The sequence below is a fragment of the Diuraphis noxia genome, unplaced genomic scaffold, assembly GCF_037042655.1.
Source record: "Diuraphis noxia isolate RWA-SAM2 unplaced genomic scaffold, SU_Dnox_SAM2 contig0002, whole genome shotgun sequence".
Taxonomy (NCBI): domain Eukaryota; kingdom Metazoa; phylum Arthropoda; class Insecta; order Hemiptera; family Aphididae; genus Diuraphis; species Diuraphis noxia.
This window is the reverse complement of record NW_028301712.1, coordinates 5186933-5203336: the sequence shown is the minus strand read 5'-3', so window position 1 is coordinate 5203336 and position 16404 is coordinate 5186933. Positions and strand designations below refer to the sequence as shown.

The window sequence follows — 16404 nt, the reverse complement described above, 5'->3', positions numbered from 1 at the left end:
TGTAAGTAATTTAAGTTGAATTTAAATATACAAATATAAACAAAGTAAACTTAAAGATTAATAGGGTAGTTATATATTAAAATAATTCAATATAACACAAATAATCTAAATTAAGCTGATTTTAACCCACCATAACTAAACAAGGAGTTATTTTTAATTTTAATTTTAATATTTAAACAGATATATAATATTATAATTTCTCATAGATTAAAAAAACTTGTATAATTTATAATCTGTGTAAAAATTATTATCATTATTCAAAGAATGTATATGTATTTTTTTTACTTAATTTAATTTTTTGTTAAATTAAGATTTAAAAAAAAAAGATAGGTATTCATTAAAAACACCTTTTTATGAAGAATTCAATTTATCAATACTATTTCAACAAAATGTTATTAAATTATGAGTTAGCGGTAATATTTTTATAAAAATAAATATAATACGAATCGTTCTGCTAATTTGTTACGGAAACCCCTTCTGAAGCATATAACACTGTAGGAAAAACATAATAGGGCTCTCAACATGGAACTCTGGTATAAAATACACATTATATAAACCATTAAACTCATACATACATACTTGAAATATACATGCATACTTATATACACGCAGACACACCAAAAAGTACTTATTTGTGTAGATGCAAAGAAATGTTTAAGTAGTAACTTATTTAAGAACTACCAACATTTGGATCAGGATGAAGGCTTGGGTAAGTTTAAGAAAAATCATATTTTATAATTTTAGTGACACAAAATAATAATACTTTACATTTAAATTATCATTAAGGATCAACTAAAATAATTCTAATATTTTGCTATTTTACTGACATTATTCTAAATATAAATTCTTAAATATTCCAAAAAAATGTTATTATATTTATATATTAAAATAGAATACCAAGTTACGGGAAGACATAATAAAATGTTCCTATTCTACATACTGAATGTTTTGAATAATTCTTTTATTTGGGTGTGCATATTTTTATCAATCATTTGTCTCATAATTATTATAAAAATAAATAAGAATAAAATATTCGAATGAAAATGTGATATTAACAAGGTAAATGTTTTTCATAAATTACTACAAAGGATAATACGATTGATTTATTTAACAAAATAAACCTTTTAATGCTTATAAAACGAATATATGTTGAATGTAATATATGCATTTAATAACAACCTAAAATATTTTACAATTATGACTAACAGAACGTATCTGGTACCTAACAGTATCTTATATACACATATATATATATATATATATTATGAAGGTAATAATTAAGTAAAATATAGTAATAGTATGACCCAAATTCTCTAACCACTCTGACACTAAATATGGTTCTAGTTATAAGAATCGTTTTTTTATTTCAAAAATAAATATATACTTTTTTCCCATAAAGCTTTATTCCAAAAAGGAAAAACCACACACCCGTTATTTCCTCTATGGATAACATCGATCAAGCAATGTGACAACATTTGTATGAAAAAAAAACTACAGATTATCTTTACAGTCACACTTTACACAATAGTAAAATATTATATAGAAATAATGAAATTAATTATATCACACTATACAATGCATTCATTCAGATTGTTCTAAATTTTAAATTTTAAACTTTAAATCATTTAAAATGATATGCATATAATTATACCGGGTGTCCCACGAGGATTTACCCATTGCGATATCTCCGGAAATAATAGAGATATCGAAATTCTGGTTTTGTAATAAGACTTACAGGAATAAGAACTACAATCATTTCATATTTTAATTTATTTTAATGTTTTGGTAAAACAGTTAAAAAATGTATTTTTTTATTTAATTATTTCCAAAAAAAATTACTACTAGGTACCATTTTGTAGAGTTCATTTTTCTGAAAATATTGACATTTCAAAATTTTATTTTGTTTATTTCCAGATTTAAATTATTTTTTTACTTTTGATTGAGAATTTTTTAACACCGTTATCAAACATGTGAAACACCACGCCTCGAGCGTGCTTTCACGGCCACCAGGACGATTTCAATGTGCTAGTTATAATCATATTTTATTTCTTCAAAACTAGAAAAAATATTAAAAATCGGGAAATTAATGAAACTAAAATTTTGAAACTTCAATGTTTTCAGAAAAATAAACTCCACAAAATGACTATCTTTAATATTTTTGGAAATAATTAAATAAAAAATATATTTTTAAAATTTTTTTACCAAAACATTAAAATAAATTAAAAATGATACAATTGTATTTCTTATCCCTGTGAGTCTTATAACAAAACCAAAATTTTTATATCTCCATTATTTCATGAAATAACCCGGTTATCTGATAACGAAATGGTTAAATCTTTGTGGAACACTCTGTATATTATGACATATTATTTAATATGGTGTTTATCGCTACACGTTAAATCTTAAATGGGTCACTTTTTGAAATTCTTTAGTTAAAAAAAAATTATTTCTAGTGACTAAATATTTGCTAAATCTAATTTTGTTTATTATTCTTTACATAATTATACACAATACTGTACTTTTTGAAAAAAAATTGTTTTTAGTTACAAATTATTTGTTTACTAGTAGAGGGGAGCATAGATTTATTTGATCATTATGTCTAAGTTTGTTACTATTTTATTTTATGATGTATAAAGTACATTACTAAGTATAATATATCCGATATTAATTGCAATTTCATTGTTGTTCTTATTTATAACTATTAAGCAATATTTTAAGCCTTAAAATCCGGATTTATCTGACTGTTGCATAAAAATTGTAAAACATAATAAATCCATTTCTAAAATAACTTATTTTTTCAATATTGGAATTTATCTGATTATGCATGTTGTTGTAACAGCAAGCACTTATATTTTAATTTATGATGGACTTATCATATTAATATTAGATATATTAATTAAGTATAACTTGGTTAAATTGGTGGTTTTAAGTAAGGTTATAAATAAGTGCGGTTTTTATTTTTCAATTACAAGTTTTAGATTAAAAAAATTACGATTAAAATTAATTTAAAACTTAAAGCAGGTTATAACTATGAAAAACTATTTTATTACTTTCTTGACGTTTGCTAAAATATTTTACTGAATTAAATTGATATTTAATAATCTTAAATAATTAAGAAAAAAATAGTTTTTAATATTTTATTGTCCAAAAAATAGTTAAGATTGAAATAATAAGTATAGTCAAACGTTACACTAACAGGTTATAGGAGCTAGTTAGCACCTAGAACAATTATTGGTTACACAAATTAACGAGAATACTGTATATTTACTGCTATAGACTTATAACAACATATAAAATATTATATTAAAAACTGTTATGTATTTTCAAAACTATTAAATACACAACGTTTATTTAGTTAAAAAAAAATAAAAGCTCTGGAATTTGCAGTAATATTCATTTAAAACCAAGTTGATATCGAATTTATATTAATCTCAAGTTTGAAAATCTTTATCTAATTACTGCTATTTATATAACAAGCTTACAAGAGGTACGCCGCGTACCGTACGCGCATTATACGATGCATACAACTACATTAATATATGCGAAATATGTGTATTGTAAATAGATTTATAATATGATACATATATAGCATACTAGCATAGGTCAACACAAGTACGCTGACATATTATTAATTGAAAACAAGCACTGTCAAAGTAATACTATTATAATTTCTAGTCACGCGGACTTGGAGACTTGTATTTGATTAAACTATACATTAAATTCCTAAGAAATGATGGCGAAATATGCAATTGCCCGATTTCACGTCTGTTTTTATATACTAGTATTGTGCAAAAAATAATAATATTATATCAAGCAAGAATTTCAATACAATCTGATTACCATTAATTACAATTTTGGCCGTTTCCAATTGATAATTTTTTATCAATTTCATTCTGTTAAATCAACCACAAACGACACTTCACTTAAATTATTTTCAAGGACGTTACAAATAAATTATCAGTAAAAATATAATGTATTACTATAAATTTTTTCTCATGTATACAGGGTGTAACAGAAAGACCTGATAAAAAAAAAAAAAAAAATATGACAATTCATCGTATGACAAAAATTGATAATATTATATAATAAGTTAATAATTTAATAAATATAGGTACTCATGTCAGCAAATTCTCAAAAATCATATTTTTAAAAAAGTTATTGCGTTTCAAATTAATTTAACTAAAAACATAGGTAGGTATTGAGTTTTAAAAAAATTCTAAAAAATGAACTACTTGACTTAAATAAATCTTTTTACCATCAAATTGTTCTTATAATCAGAATCAAAAATAGGCAATTTTGAATTTATCCAAATAATTTTTTACAAAATTTAAATTTTTTTATTTTCAATACTAAAAAATGAAACATAGAAAAAGTATAATATATTAGCGCTAGGGTCACCAATGAACAAAAAAAAAAAAAAAAAAATTAATAAAAAAATAAATTTGAACAAAAGTTATTCCAAAAGTCAGTTCTATCTGTTACACCATGTATATAATATATATATCCATTCCCTTTGTACTTCAATTACATACACTACATATTTTACTTAAATACCTACAGTTCTAGCGTATTCAATAACTAATAATTATAAGAGGAATACATTTTAACATTATCATAAAAATAAAGTTGGTATTTATGAAACAATACACATAGTAGGTATAGGGAATAATTATATTTATTTTTTTAAGAAAACAATACGCTTTTTAAAATTAATTTTTTTTCATTTAACAGGTTTTGATTTTTATTATCTTCTTCTTTTTCTCTATACTCTCAAAAAATTCTTGTCAAGTGCCAACCGACCCTAGAACCGACTCCCTAAGTCCCATAATTATACTGCCTTCCAAGTCTGGGATCTCATACGAATCGCTTCATTATCCAGTGCCCGCAGATCAGCAGTATCAAGCAATACCACTAGTGATAAACACGGGGAAAATACCTTTGATAAATCACGCAATCCAAGCGCCGATACAATACTTTGTACCCAATAGCGAAAACCGACGAGCACTGATTTACGACTCAGCTAAGTATTCGAAAGCTCGAAACGAACGTCCACAACTACGTAGCCCGGAAACGTCTATATTATATTCAAATGATGAGCAGCAAACGGAAAATCGACCGACGTACGATGGTAATAATAATAATTATCCGTCTACTGCAACTGCTACAGTTTACTCGGAAACGCGAATCGATGGTTTACCGGAGTCGAGACGGTACAGTTACGGCTATAAAATAATTGACGGCCACGTTGGCGATTCGAATGACCGACATGATGCACCGATAATTGTCGGCAGTGACGGACTGGCGAACTATAATAATTTATCAGAACCACACGAAACGGATATAGTTTTTAAAGGCACGATCGACCTGAGTACCGAATTACAAGGGGCGGCCATCACGCGGAAGTCAGACGGATCCAACGACAGACGGAATGACAGACCAGACAATATTTCAAGAGCTTTAAAGCCGGTAGTTGTTAAGACAGAGTTGAATACTACAAAAACCGAGTTGGAAAAATATTACAAAAATGTAACAAATCCAGAAAGGCAGAAACTCCGATCGAAATGACCAAAAAATTGGAAAATTACCAACCATAAATACCACAACAAAGGTAAAACTGTTGATTGAATTAAGTACGGTGGTGGAACAATGGCGACCAAACAAACGAAAATAATAATAATTTAATATAGTAATATATTATAAGTATACGATTAATGTATTAATATTGTTATTTTATTATTGATGTTATTTGTAATAATCAGATTGAATAAATATTATCGAAAAAACCACATAACATCATTGAGTAGAGATTATAATACGATTATATAGTAGATATTATACTCAATGTTGATATACATGTAAAACTTTCAAGTAAAATAATATATATTCACGTATTAGCTAAAATTATTTTATATTTAAATATAGGTATTGTTATGCATTTTTGTAATTTAATAAGAAAATAAATATCTATATTTAATCATATATTTAGTATTTATTAGTGAAAACTTTAATCTTAAACGGATGCATATAATAATGTTGATTATGGATATATGTATTGTCTATAATAATATAATAGTAAATATGCGTGAATGACTATATTGCGTATACAAACACGTTAACAAATTATTATGACTTAACTCGATATCATATAAATCTAAAATAACTTAGTAAACCTTAAAATATAGAACTATACGTACTAGTCACTTTCTCCCTTTATGAATGCTATAAATTACACTTTTTTTTAAATAATAACCTAATCGATAACATCAAGCAAATTAAAAATGAATAAGTATATGCACGGCATCCAATATATATTTAATGTTAAAATAACGGCAATAAAACATTAAAATCATATTTAAACCATCCAAACATTATCAATTACATTATAATATTATGATTAGTTCAGATGAATTACAAAGATTAAATTTAAAATTAAAGCAAATGCAGGTGGATAGAAATCATATGGAAAGCGAAATTGGATTATATTATAATTATTTGATAATTTAATTTAATTTATTAATTAAATTCAATCATTATACAGAAAAGCACGAACAAAACATATGAGTGATTTAAAAATACATTTGAAAAGTAAAAGGTACATAATGAATAACAATTAATTCAAACTATAAAGTAATAGAGATATAGTAATATATTTAACACTGGGCATAAAACTATTAGTATGTACTACGTGATCGTATTTTTAATTGAAAAAATAAGTAGAACTAAATTTTAATGAATCTTTATTTATAAAATGTAAATAAAAATACACACATTGTAATACTACAACAGTCTACAAAACAATGCTATAACATATTCATGTTGTATCCATTAATAAATCATTACATTTATAATGCTTGTTGACTATTTTTCAAGGAAATAATATGTGTGAAATGCATTTATGAATTTTTTAGGTATCGCATTAAACATTTCATGAGAAGTTAAGTATAGTACTATAGTAAATACTAAATATTCAAAATAATGTAATTTCAAAATAGGTTATTTTTTTAAGTTCAACTTCTTGCAAACTAAACATTATTAAATTAAATCCTAAAATCAAATCAATATAAAATTGGACTTATCATATGTGTAAAATATAATACATGGAGTCACTGAAATATACACTTTGTAAAATTAAAAACAAATGTTTAATATATATATTAATAAAATAGATTAGGTTTTGGACACCTTGTCATCAAATGTTATAATTTAAAAACCATAATATACCGTTAGGGGAGTTGAATGAAGACAACTAACCACTAAAAACTAGAGGAACACATATAATTTAAAAATGGATTATTATAACCTTTTAAATGAATACATTTTTCCCTTAAATTATCATATTATTATGTAATACTTTAAATATGTTTATTTTACTTTAAAAATTCCAAGGTTTTGCAACTACCAAAAATATGAACGATGAGATATTTTGTATGAAACAATAAATTTATAATTATAGGAGATTAAAAGTAATATTTTAAGTTCCATTTCAACAAATATGAATTAGTAACAATTGAATTTCCTCTCAGTCACAATATTAATGATTTGATTATTAACTTTGAAAATGTAAAATTCATAATGTAATTATATTTTTTTTGATTTAATAGAATTTTTTTTATTTATTAATTAAGATTAAAATGTCTCAACATGCTATTACAAATCAGTTTACAAATTACAAATTACAAATAACAAAATTCTTTAATAGAATTAAATTGTTGTAAAACTAGGAAATCATGAACAATATTTATGATAGGTAAGTCAATCTTTTAACTCTTTTAAGTTTTCTTTGAAGAAATCTAAAAACTCAAAAATAAATGTTCTAACAAAGTGTTAAACTATTTACAGTAGATATAAAAAATTTTTAATGAAACTACTTTTAGAATTTTTAATTATGTTTAAAATATTTATAATAGCTCTATAATATGTTTATGTCGTAGGCCATTTGGCAAATTGGTCTTTTTGCGAAAAGACTAGGTTTTTTTGAGTCAATATTCTAAGTTCAATAAACTTAACTTCACATGTAAAATAAGTAAAATGGGCATTACCGTATTAAAATGATCGCAGTTCTTAAAATGCCTAAGTGCTGTAGTCCGGATGCAATAAACCTGAAAAACGGCAGGCTGTTACGAAAAAAAATAAATAGTTTGCAAACCGGCTACCCCATTGCAAAGAGCCTATAGTCTTTTCGCAAAAAGACCAATTTGCCAAATGGCCTACGAAATATACATAATTTATATTTTAAGGTAAAATACGAATACCATTAAAACTTACTGACTGCTACCTCTAAATCTTCAAATTTCAGGTTATTACTGATCTTTTGATAAATGTTAAGATAATATACAAAATATATCGGTTTAACACCAAATGATTAATGAAAACTACTGTCCAGATAAACGATAAATAGTAAATCATTGGATAAGTCATCTTTATATTCCAAAATTATAAAAATATGACAAAATAAACATTATGTATTTTTTTAACTACAAAAATTATTTAATTTGTCCTCGCATTTACGCAAATCTATAATTTATATTTTAGTAGTATAGGTATTTATAAATTGTATTATATTTTTTTTAAATACAATTTAAACTCAATTGAAATTAAATAAGTAAAACAATTTTCAAATACTAATTACCCTAGAATTTACTGTGATCAATCATAATAAAAGACGAGAATCCGGGCATTCACAGATTCAGAAGTCAGCAAACCTAGGTTTGACTTTTTTACTAGTATTCGTACTTTTACAGTACCATTTTTTTGTATTTGTATATGTTTTTATCATGACAATATTAATTTGAAATAAACATTGCGTCTAAATATAGCAATGGAATGATACATATAGTGTATAATACCTATCAATTATCCATCGAAATAACAATATAGTTGTCATTATTATTGTACATAAATCTTTATTAAAATTACTTAACTAATATTGTTATGATTAACATCTTAATGTCTACAAGGGAATCTGAGAGATCTTTTTATGGATTATGGGGAGGGGGTGGTGGTGAAATTCTGTAAACAATAAACATATACGCATTATGTATAATATGTTCAATGTCCATGTGTGCAGGATGTTAATATATTTTTTGTTCAAGATCATACTGTTATTGATTATTAAATAGTATATTGGTATTCTAAGTTGTATATGTTTCTATTATTTCCAATGATATAGTTTTATAGAGAATATTCTTATGCATAAAGAGTCTACAAAATATCATATGATGTTCACTTCCCATTTGATAAAAATGCAAATATATTAATTCACGGCCTAGACTCATATCAGGTATGCATTGTACATTATAAATACGTCCTCGGTAAATGCGTGTCGGACCATCTTTCACGTACGCGTTCTAATATTAAGCTATTCCACAACAAACAATTTATTTAAACTTGCCAACATACGATAATTATTATAAAAATGCATTAATACAACTTTGTGATTAATAACATTTTTATTTAAAAATATTTTTAATTTTATTATGTTTTAATTTTTTTGTATATCTATAAGTTATTGATCCTTATTTATTAATTTTATAATTTAATAATGTAAATAAAACAGATAAATCTGTGACAATTAATACATATATATTGGCCAAGTACATAAAAGGGTCAAATTCTATTTGTACATTTGGCTCGAAAACAAAATTTACTTAATGATCTATTTCATTGCAAAATTCAAACTATGAAGATGCATCATGGTCATTTAAGACATGAAATTTAATATAATTCTAAACACGGCGCCAGAACTGAATAATATGATCATGCTCATCGATATGAATTATATTTGTCTACACGTACGAGATGTCCTTAAAAATGGTGGGGTAGAGGGCCTTTTAAACAATATATAAACCAGAGTCGACCAAGATCGAATCACATCACAATCAATCACTTCAAACAGTAGATACTACTACTACAAATAGAAGAAGTATTCGATTCTCAGACTCAAAAACCTCAACAAAATGAAGGTAAGTGTAATAAATATTTAGCCGCTAAACAAATAAATCGTTTATTTTACGTTCAAATGACAGTCCATCCAGACTGACAGAAATAAGAAATAATATTAAAACATGTTTCAGGTATTCATTGTTCTGCCCTTAGTAGTTGCTATGATTTCAGCAACCGAAGTTGTCCTAACCGGTGCACCCACGGCTTACGTCGAGTCTTCGTTCACATCCCACGGACCAGTCCCTTGGGCTTATTTGCAGCCATACTACCAATCAGCACCGTTGTTGGCATACACGGCCTACACAGCACCGGCGGCCAAAGTTGTGGCCACTACCCCAGCCAAAATCGTTACACCGGCCAGAACCGTTCCCGTCGCCGTGTCCCCAGCTAAACTTGTCACACCGACTGTACCGGTCGCCAAAGTCGTGCAAGTCGTACCCGCTCAAATTCAGCCTGACCCATCGTACACATTCGCGTACCAGGTACAGGATCAGATAACCGGCGACTCCAAGAGTCAAGAGGAAACCCGCCAAGGAGATGTCGTTAAGGGCAGATACAGTTTGATCGAACCCGATGGCACCAGGAGAACCGTAGACTACACAGCTGACCCGACCAACGGATTCAACGCGTACGTACAGAAATCGGACGTGCAACAAGCCGTGTTTGTACCATCGGTGTCAACAGACGATGTAGAAACTATCAAAGTAGACACCATCGAAGTTGAACCAGTCAGGTATGCGCCCTCAGGCTCAAAACCATTGAAGAATACGTTAGCTGTGCCCGAAACCAAAACCAAAACAGGTTATTAATATAAACGTTTAATACGATTAATACATTGCTAAAAAAAATACAATTTAATTTATAATACAGACGGTTATGTTATATTATTATTCATTTTTTATATTTATTTATTTATTTAAATGACAAACTGTAAAAAAAAATAAAATCCAAATAAAGTTAATTAATATATTTAATAATATTTTTGTTCTATTATTATTAAAATTTTTGATTGCTTTATTAAAATATGTTTCGTTAAAAAAAAAAAAAGTTGAATGACTCAATTTATTCACTAGATAAATCACTGATACATAATAATTACTTAAGTGGTTACAACTGATACAGAATAGGTACTACAATAGTCAATAACTCAATAAGTAGTAAGTACGCAATAAAATGACATCCCTCATTACGTATCGTGGAATTTAATTTTATTGGATACTAAAATATGTAGTGGAAAGATAAATTATTTTCAGCCAAACCTTAAATACGCAAATTAACCACAATATATAATTGAGTTGGGTAGTGAAACTATAGAACCGCTAGTCACATGGCACATACTTAAATAGCATCAGTCAATTTCTATGTTCAATTAAATCTCCACACTTACTTTATTTTGTGGGGTAAAAGAAAAAATTGATATTATATATATCAAAGGTGTAATATACAATTACTAAATCAATAATTAATACGATTTTTTTTACTTTTTAATAATTATAAAACAAATAGATTATTTAGTACTTAGTATGTTCTTTAAAAACTAAATTATCGGTTTATATTTTATAAACATTATATTTTAAGAATTGAAGTATTCGAATACCACCTTTACCTTTATAGTTACATTTTGCAGCAATTAACGAATTTGTTCATTTAAAAATATCAACAGCGTATTAAAATAAATATACAAAAACAACTATAATATTATATGTATCACACACGAGACTTCGAGAGTAATATTATGTATACACAATATTATATAAGGATGAGTCACTATATTATTACACTATTGACATTAACAAAATATCACATTGAGTTTATTATTTCAGCAAGTGCCAAACAGCATTTTTATCACTTGAATATTATTTTCTAAATAACAAATAGATTCTTAAGAGAACGGATATTAACTAAATATATTTATATCATACAATATCAAAAAACAGGTGGTTTCATCATATGAATTTAGAAATGAGATAATTAGCTGTTAAGCTATTAAGACAGTTACTTGATATAATGTTTTAGGTACTTAGTAATAATTTATTTTTGTGAGCAAAATAAATGACTTTAAATTGTCAAAGCGTAATTAAAATATAATCAAATCCTTACGTCGTTCGTGACAACTATGTGGGTAGGTTGGCAACTTTCGGAAACGTTGACGTTGTTTTTTTTTTAATATACAGTGATATAAAATAATGATATACCTACCTCCTACATATATAATTTTTTTTAATGTTTTATTAAAAAATACCAACTAAATTTAACTGACAAAAAAATGTCAAAGAAATATTTTTTAATTTTCGATTAATGTAAAAACGAAAAAAAATATAAAAGCATAAAAAAGGAACTAACCTTGACTTCCAGGGTCCTCTTTCTCCGCACAGGTATCCTTTAATTTGTCTCCATTTAGCACGAACCAATAATCTTTGAGCCTTTTTCTGATTTTCCATTAAATATATTCTTGATTCTTCTTCTTCTTTTTTAATCTTAAAAGGCTCTAATATCAACGCCTAAAAAATAACATAATTACTACACATAATTTCAGTTTTTTTTCATATGATTGAATGAAAGCGCGTTTAATTACCGTGACAAAATTAATGCACACCGCTTAATTGATAGGTAAGCTAAGCTACAATATATTTATTAATAACTTAACTGAAAAATATTCATACGCTGAATATGTTGCTAATTAGATTAATACTAAAAAATAGAAAGTCAGCAACAATAATAGTTTTATAGTAGGTATGTAATAGTTACTTCCTAAAGTTAAGCAAAAAACACGAGTCACTAAATCTATTCTCCAAACAAAATTACACGTAGAGATCTCGAGTACACTTTAGGACGTTATGTAATCAAATTAAAATGGCCTCTAAGTAATGAATCAAGCCCACTTGTATAATAATTTAATTTTTAAAATAAGGTCTACCTACTGCGAATATTAAATGACGTACAATTTTATTACCTGAAAAGATTTTCGACTTTCAGCTACAAGTTTACTTCTGGTGTCCAATGCATTCTTGTATGACTCATAGCACTCCGCCCAAAACGTATTCATGGACTCGGTGATCTCGGCATTCATAGATCGACGGTAGTCTTTGCAAAGGTCCGATACCTGCGCAAAAACAAAATACATAAACGTCATAAACACAACATCAATCATCATCCAGCGAATGTCGTACTTTCCATTCTACAGGTGTGACAAGACAACGTTCTATGAATATTACCCATTGTGATCAGAATTTAAATCACATCTTTCGGGGGGTCAAAGGTAAACATGCAATTATTTGACGTGTCAGTGTTATGATGAACAGCAAATTTCTCTATGTACCATTATAGAATGAGGGTGTCAGTGAATGGAACAAGACAATGTTAATTCGGAACTAGTGAAACTATACAGTATACCTGCCTATAAGTATTCGCATAGGTACATATTATGTTCTTCAACAGCGGCTAAACCTAGTTGAATTAATTATTTCTAATTGGATGTCGTAAACTACTTGATGACAATTAGTCATTAATTAGATTTATATGTATGTAGATACCACGAGTCACGTTTAAGAATGAAATTGATAATAACAAAAAAAATAACAAAATAAATAAAAACTGATGTTGGGATATAGTATTTCTTGTAGGCAGGTAAGTACCTACCTACTAAGTTTCTGCGACTCAAGTTAAACATAGCTTTCTATTCATTTATGTCCACTTGCTACACCCGAATAAAAATCAGACTTGGGTCGTGCCGTCCAAAAAAACAATGATTTCACTTTCCGAAACCTCTCGTGACCCCTTCATCGATAATTGTGGCCAGATACCGTGAGAAACACTTCGTTATATTAATGTAATGATTATTCGCCGCCGCCACTGCTAATGGTGTATTTTTCCAGTGAAAGGATTAACCATCACACATTTCAATATCATATTATTATACTTTATTATTACGTTAATCAGCTACCCGCTATGACTGTTATCTCCCCCTTCAAGTACTGTACGAATCCTGACAATCGTCGACTGTTTAAAAAAAATACCGTACTTTGCATAATATTTAGACCACGCCAAATATAATTATGTTTGACGTCGAGATATTATTATGTTTTTTTGTCTATAGAAAATTCGTCCAAAGATGACTTTGCCAGTTTGCCGGTTACACACATACATAATAATGTTTGTACGGAGGTATATCATATCGTACACATTGGAACACTTTCGCTAGAATTACATGTTACATCGGAACAATGGGATTGAAATAAACGAAACGAATATCATTCTTGAAGACGAATATTATTCGTATGGAAAAACGATTGGACAATGGTATTCGGAACAATATTCATTGAAAAAATGTACGAAAATATTACATTCATATAGAACATAGAAGAGAGCGTTGTAATATCAACAAAATATGTTTATTATTATATGGGTAAAAAAATCTTTATTAAACTATAATACAGTTAGTTACTTTTGTAGAGTTATTATTGTAAACTATTATCAATGCAAACATTTTCCACACATTATATGGCAAAAAGATTAACTACAGTTAAACCTTACACGCATAAAACATTAAGCAGAACCACAGAGTATAACATTGAGTAGTTTCAGATATTGTGCGTACCTATATTTAACACGAAAATATAGGTATTAAAGGCAAACACTGATGTATATTATCATTACAGCACAAAACTATTTTAAAATCAAAGAAAAATACTCGTTATTATTGTAAAATCAATAAGTATAACACTTATAAGTAACAATAAAATTGTGAAGCCAAAAATATTATGCTAAAAACGTAAGTTTGTGCATATTTAATAATACAACAATCTGACAATATGAGTTCAATTTTTATTCAACAAAATAAATAAATAAATTTAGATTATTGATTGTATAATCTTAGCCGAGAACATACATTTTTTTTTTTTAAATTTCACTTGTATACTATGAATATTAATAACAATTAAGATCACATTATATATGTATATTAATTTAATTAATTAAAAAATATCAATATATATGTTCCAATGAAAAAGGAACTAATTTAAGTAATAGTTATAGGGTTATTGGTTATATGCGCATATCAAGAGGTCACAATAATTTATTTTAATTGCTGAGAGAACGTTTAAAAGTGATTGGCGATATGATGAGGAAAATCCAGGCCTGTGATTATTATGAAACCTAAGTGATCTTAGTTGCACATTTTAGAGATTTGTAGTGACCCCTTATAAGACGCGTATACCTAATTATTAAAACTAGAAAGAAGCTTTTAGAAATTGTATTATTGATAAGATGAAAAAAAGTTATCTGTAAGCTACTCGCTGCAGCTAATAGGTAACTTATTATGAGACTAATGAAGCATTATTGAAAGTCATCCGACAAAGACAAAGTATTCCAAGTCACCCAAAAATGTCCACTATTAATTTATGGTCCTCAAATTGGGGTTGGTTAGTATAGTATCGATATTATGAAAGCTTTAATCGTGTTGATTTTTCTTACTTAAATATTATTAGTTTCCTGTCAAATAATCCAATCACTATTGTGTAATATCATGATAACGGTTTGAGTTCCAACTTTTAACTTTATTGTTGTTGAATACAAAACAAACGTCTTATAATATTATTTATGATGTTATAAAAACATACACGTGATAATTTGTCTATGATTATGTATTTATGAGCATAGTAAATGAAAGAATTTAAACTTAGTAACAATGTACACGAGCGAAGTCCCTCCCCCCCGAAAATTATTGCTCCTAGTTTGGTCCTAATCTAGTTCCTGTTTTAATTAATCAGACTCCGGGAAAATCGGAAATATATATATTTATAATATATATCTGTATTAAATATCTATAATAGGTTCCGACAAAAAAAAACCCTCGTTAAAAATTAATAAATATTATTGAATACCTATCATTGAAACTGAAATAAAATATTTTATGATATATTTTAAGTATTTACCTATATAATATGTGCAATGTAGGTAGTTTATGTAATATAATGCAATTGTACAAATATTGAATTATGTTAAGAGCAGAATACTCATATAAAAGGGGATGCCAAAGACCTAATTTTATATTTTGGTATTTTTTCATCAAATAAATAATATGTAATTTAATAAAATCTTTAGGCGCATTGATGTATATTTAGTACAGTAAAGCTAATTTATTCAAGGTAATGTTTAATAATGTTACAAAATAGTAAAATTATTCTAAAATTATCAAATAAGAGAGTAGATTAACGTCTTATATTGTAGAAATATTTAATAATACCGTTAATAATTTGAATTGCACAGTACAAAGGGTTGCGCTATCATAATAATTAGTAGAGTGGAAATACTGATTAAAACATTAAAACTCGAAGGTTGGTTTAACTCTTAATTTTTTTTTTTTTAATTCTAATAAAAACAACTTTTGAGAAGCCTCGGGTAACATTTCTAAGCTTTTTGACAGTTTTTTTAAGTTTTAGATACCTACCTATAGAAAACAAA

At 26.9% G+C, this 16404-nt stretch overlaps 2 protein-coding genes and 1 pseudogene across 6 annotated transcripts in view; 2 read left to right on the top strand and 1 right to left on the bottom strand.

Moving 5' to 3' along the window:
* The window catches only part of LOC107167827 (neurobeachin-like protein 1), a 121219-nt gene that overhangs the window by 70827 nt on the left and 33988 nt on the right, over positions 1-16404 (bottom strand). For all 4 annotated transcript variants that reach the window (XM_089219216.1, XM_089219218.1, XM_089219219.1 and 1 more), the window contains 2 exons: positions 12896-13045; positions 12286-12443 (listed from right to left, as the gene is read on the bottom strand). In XM_089219216.1, coding sequence (XP_089075342.1) covers positions 12286-12443; positions 12896-13045 — 308 coding nt within the window. The remainder of the gene's footprint in view (positions 1-12285; positions 12444-12895; positions 13046-16404) is intronic.
* On the top strand, positions 571-5916 carry LOC107167976 (uncharacterized; annotated as a pseudogene). Its single transcript, XR_016190203.1, has 2 exons — positions 571-709; positions 4732-5916. The product of XR_016190203.1 is annotated as an uncharacterized LOC107167976 (transcript).
* On the top strand, positions 9806-10919 carry LOC107167985 (uncharacterized). The gene is made up of 2 exons (XM_015517229.2): positions 9806-9962; positions 10074-10919. Exons 1-2 carry the CDS (start codon positions 9957-9959, stop codon positions 10749-10751), a joined length of 684 nt encoding a protein of 227 aa, XP_015372715.1. The 5' UTR covers positions 9806-9956; the 3' UTR covers positions 10752-10919.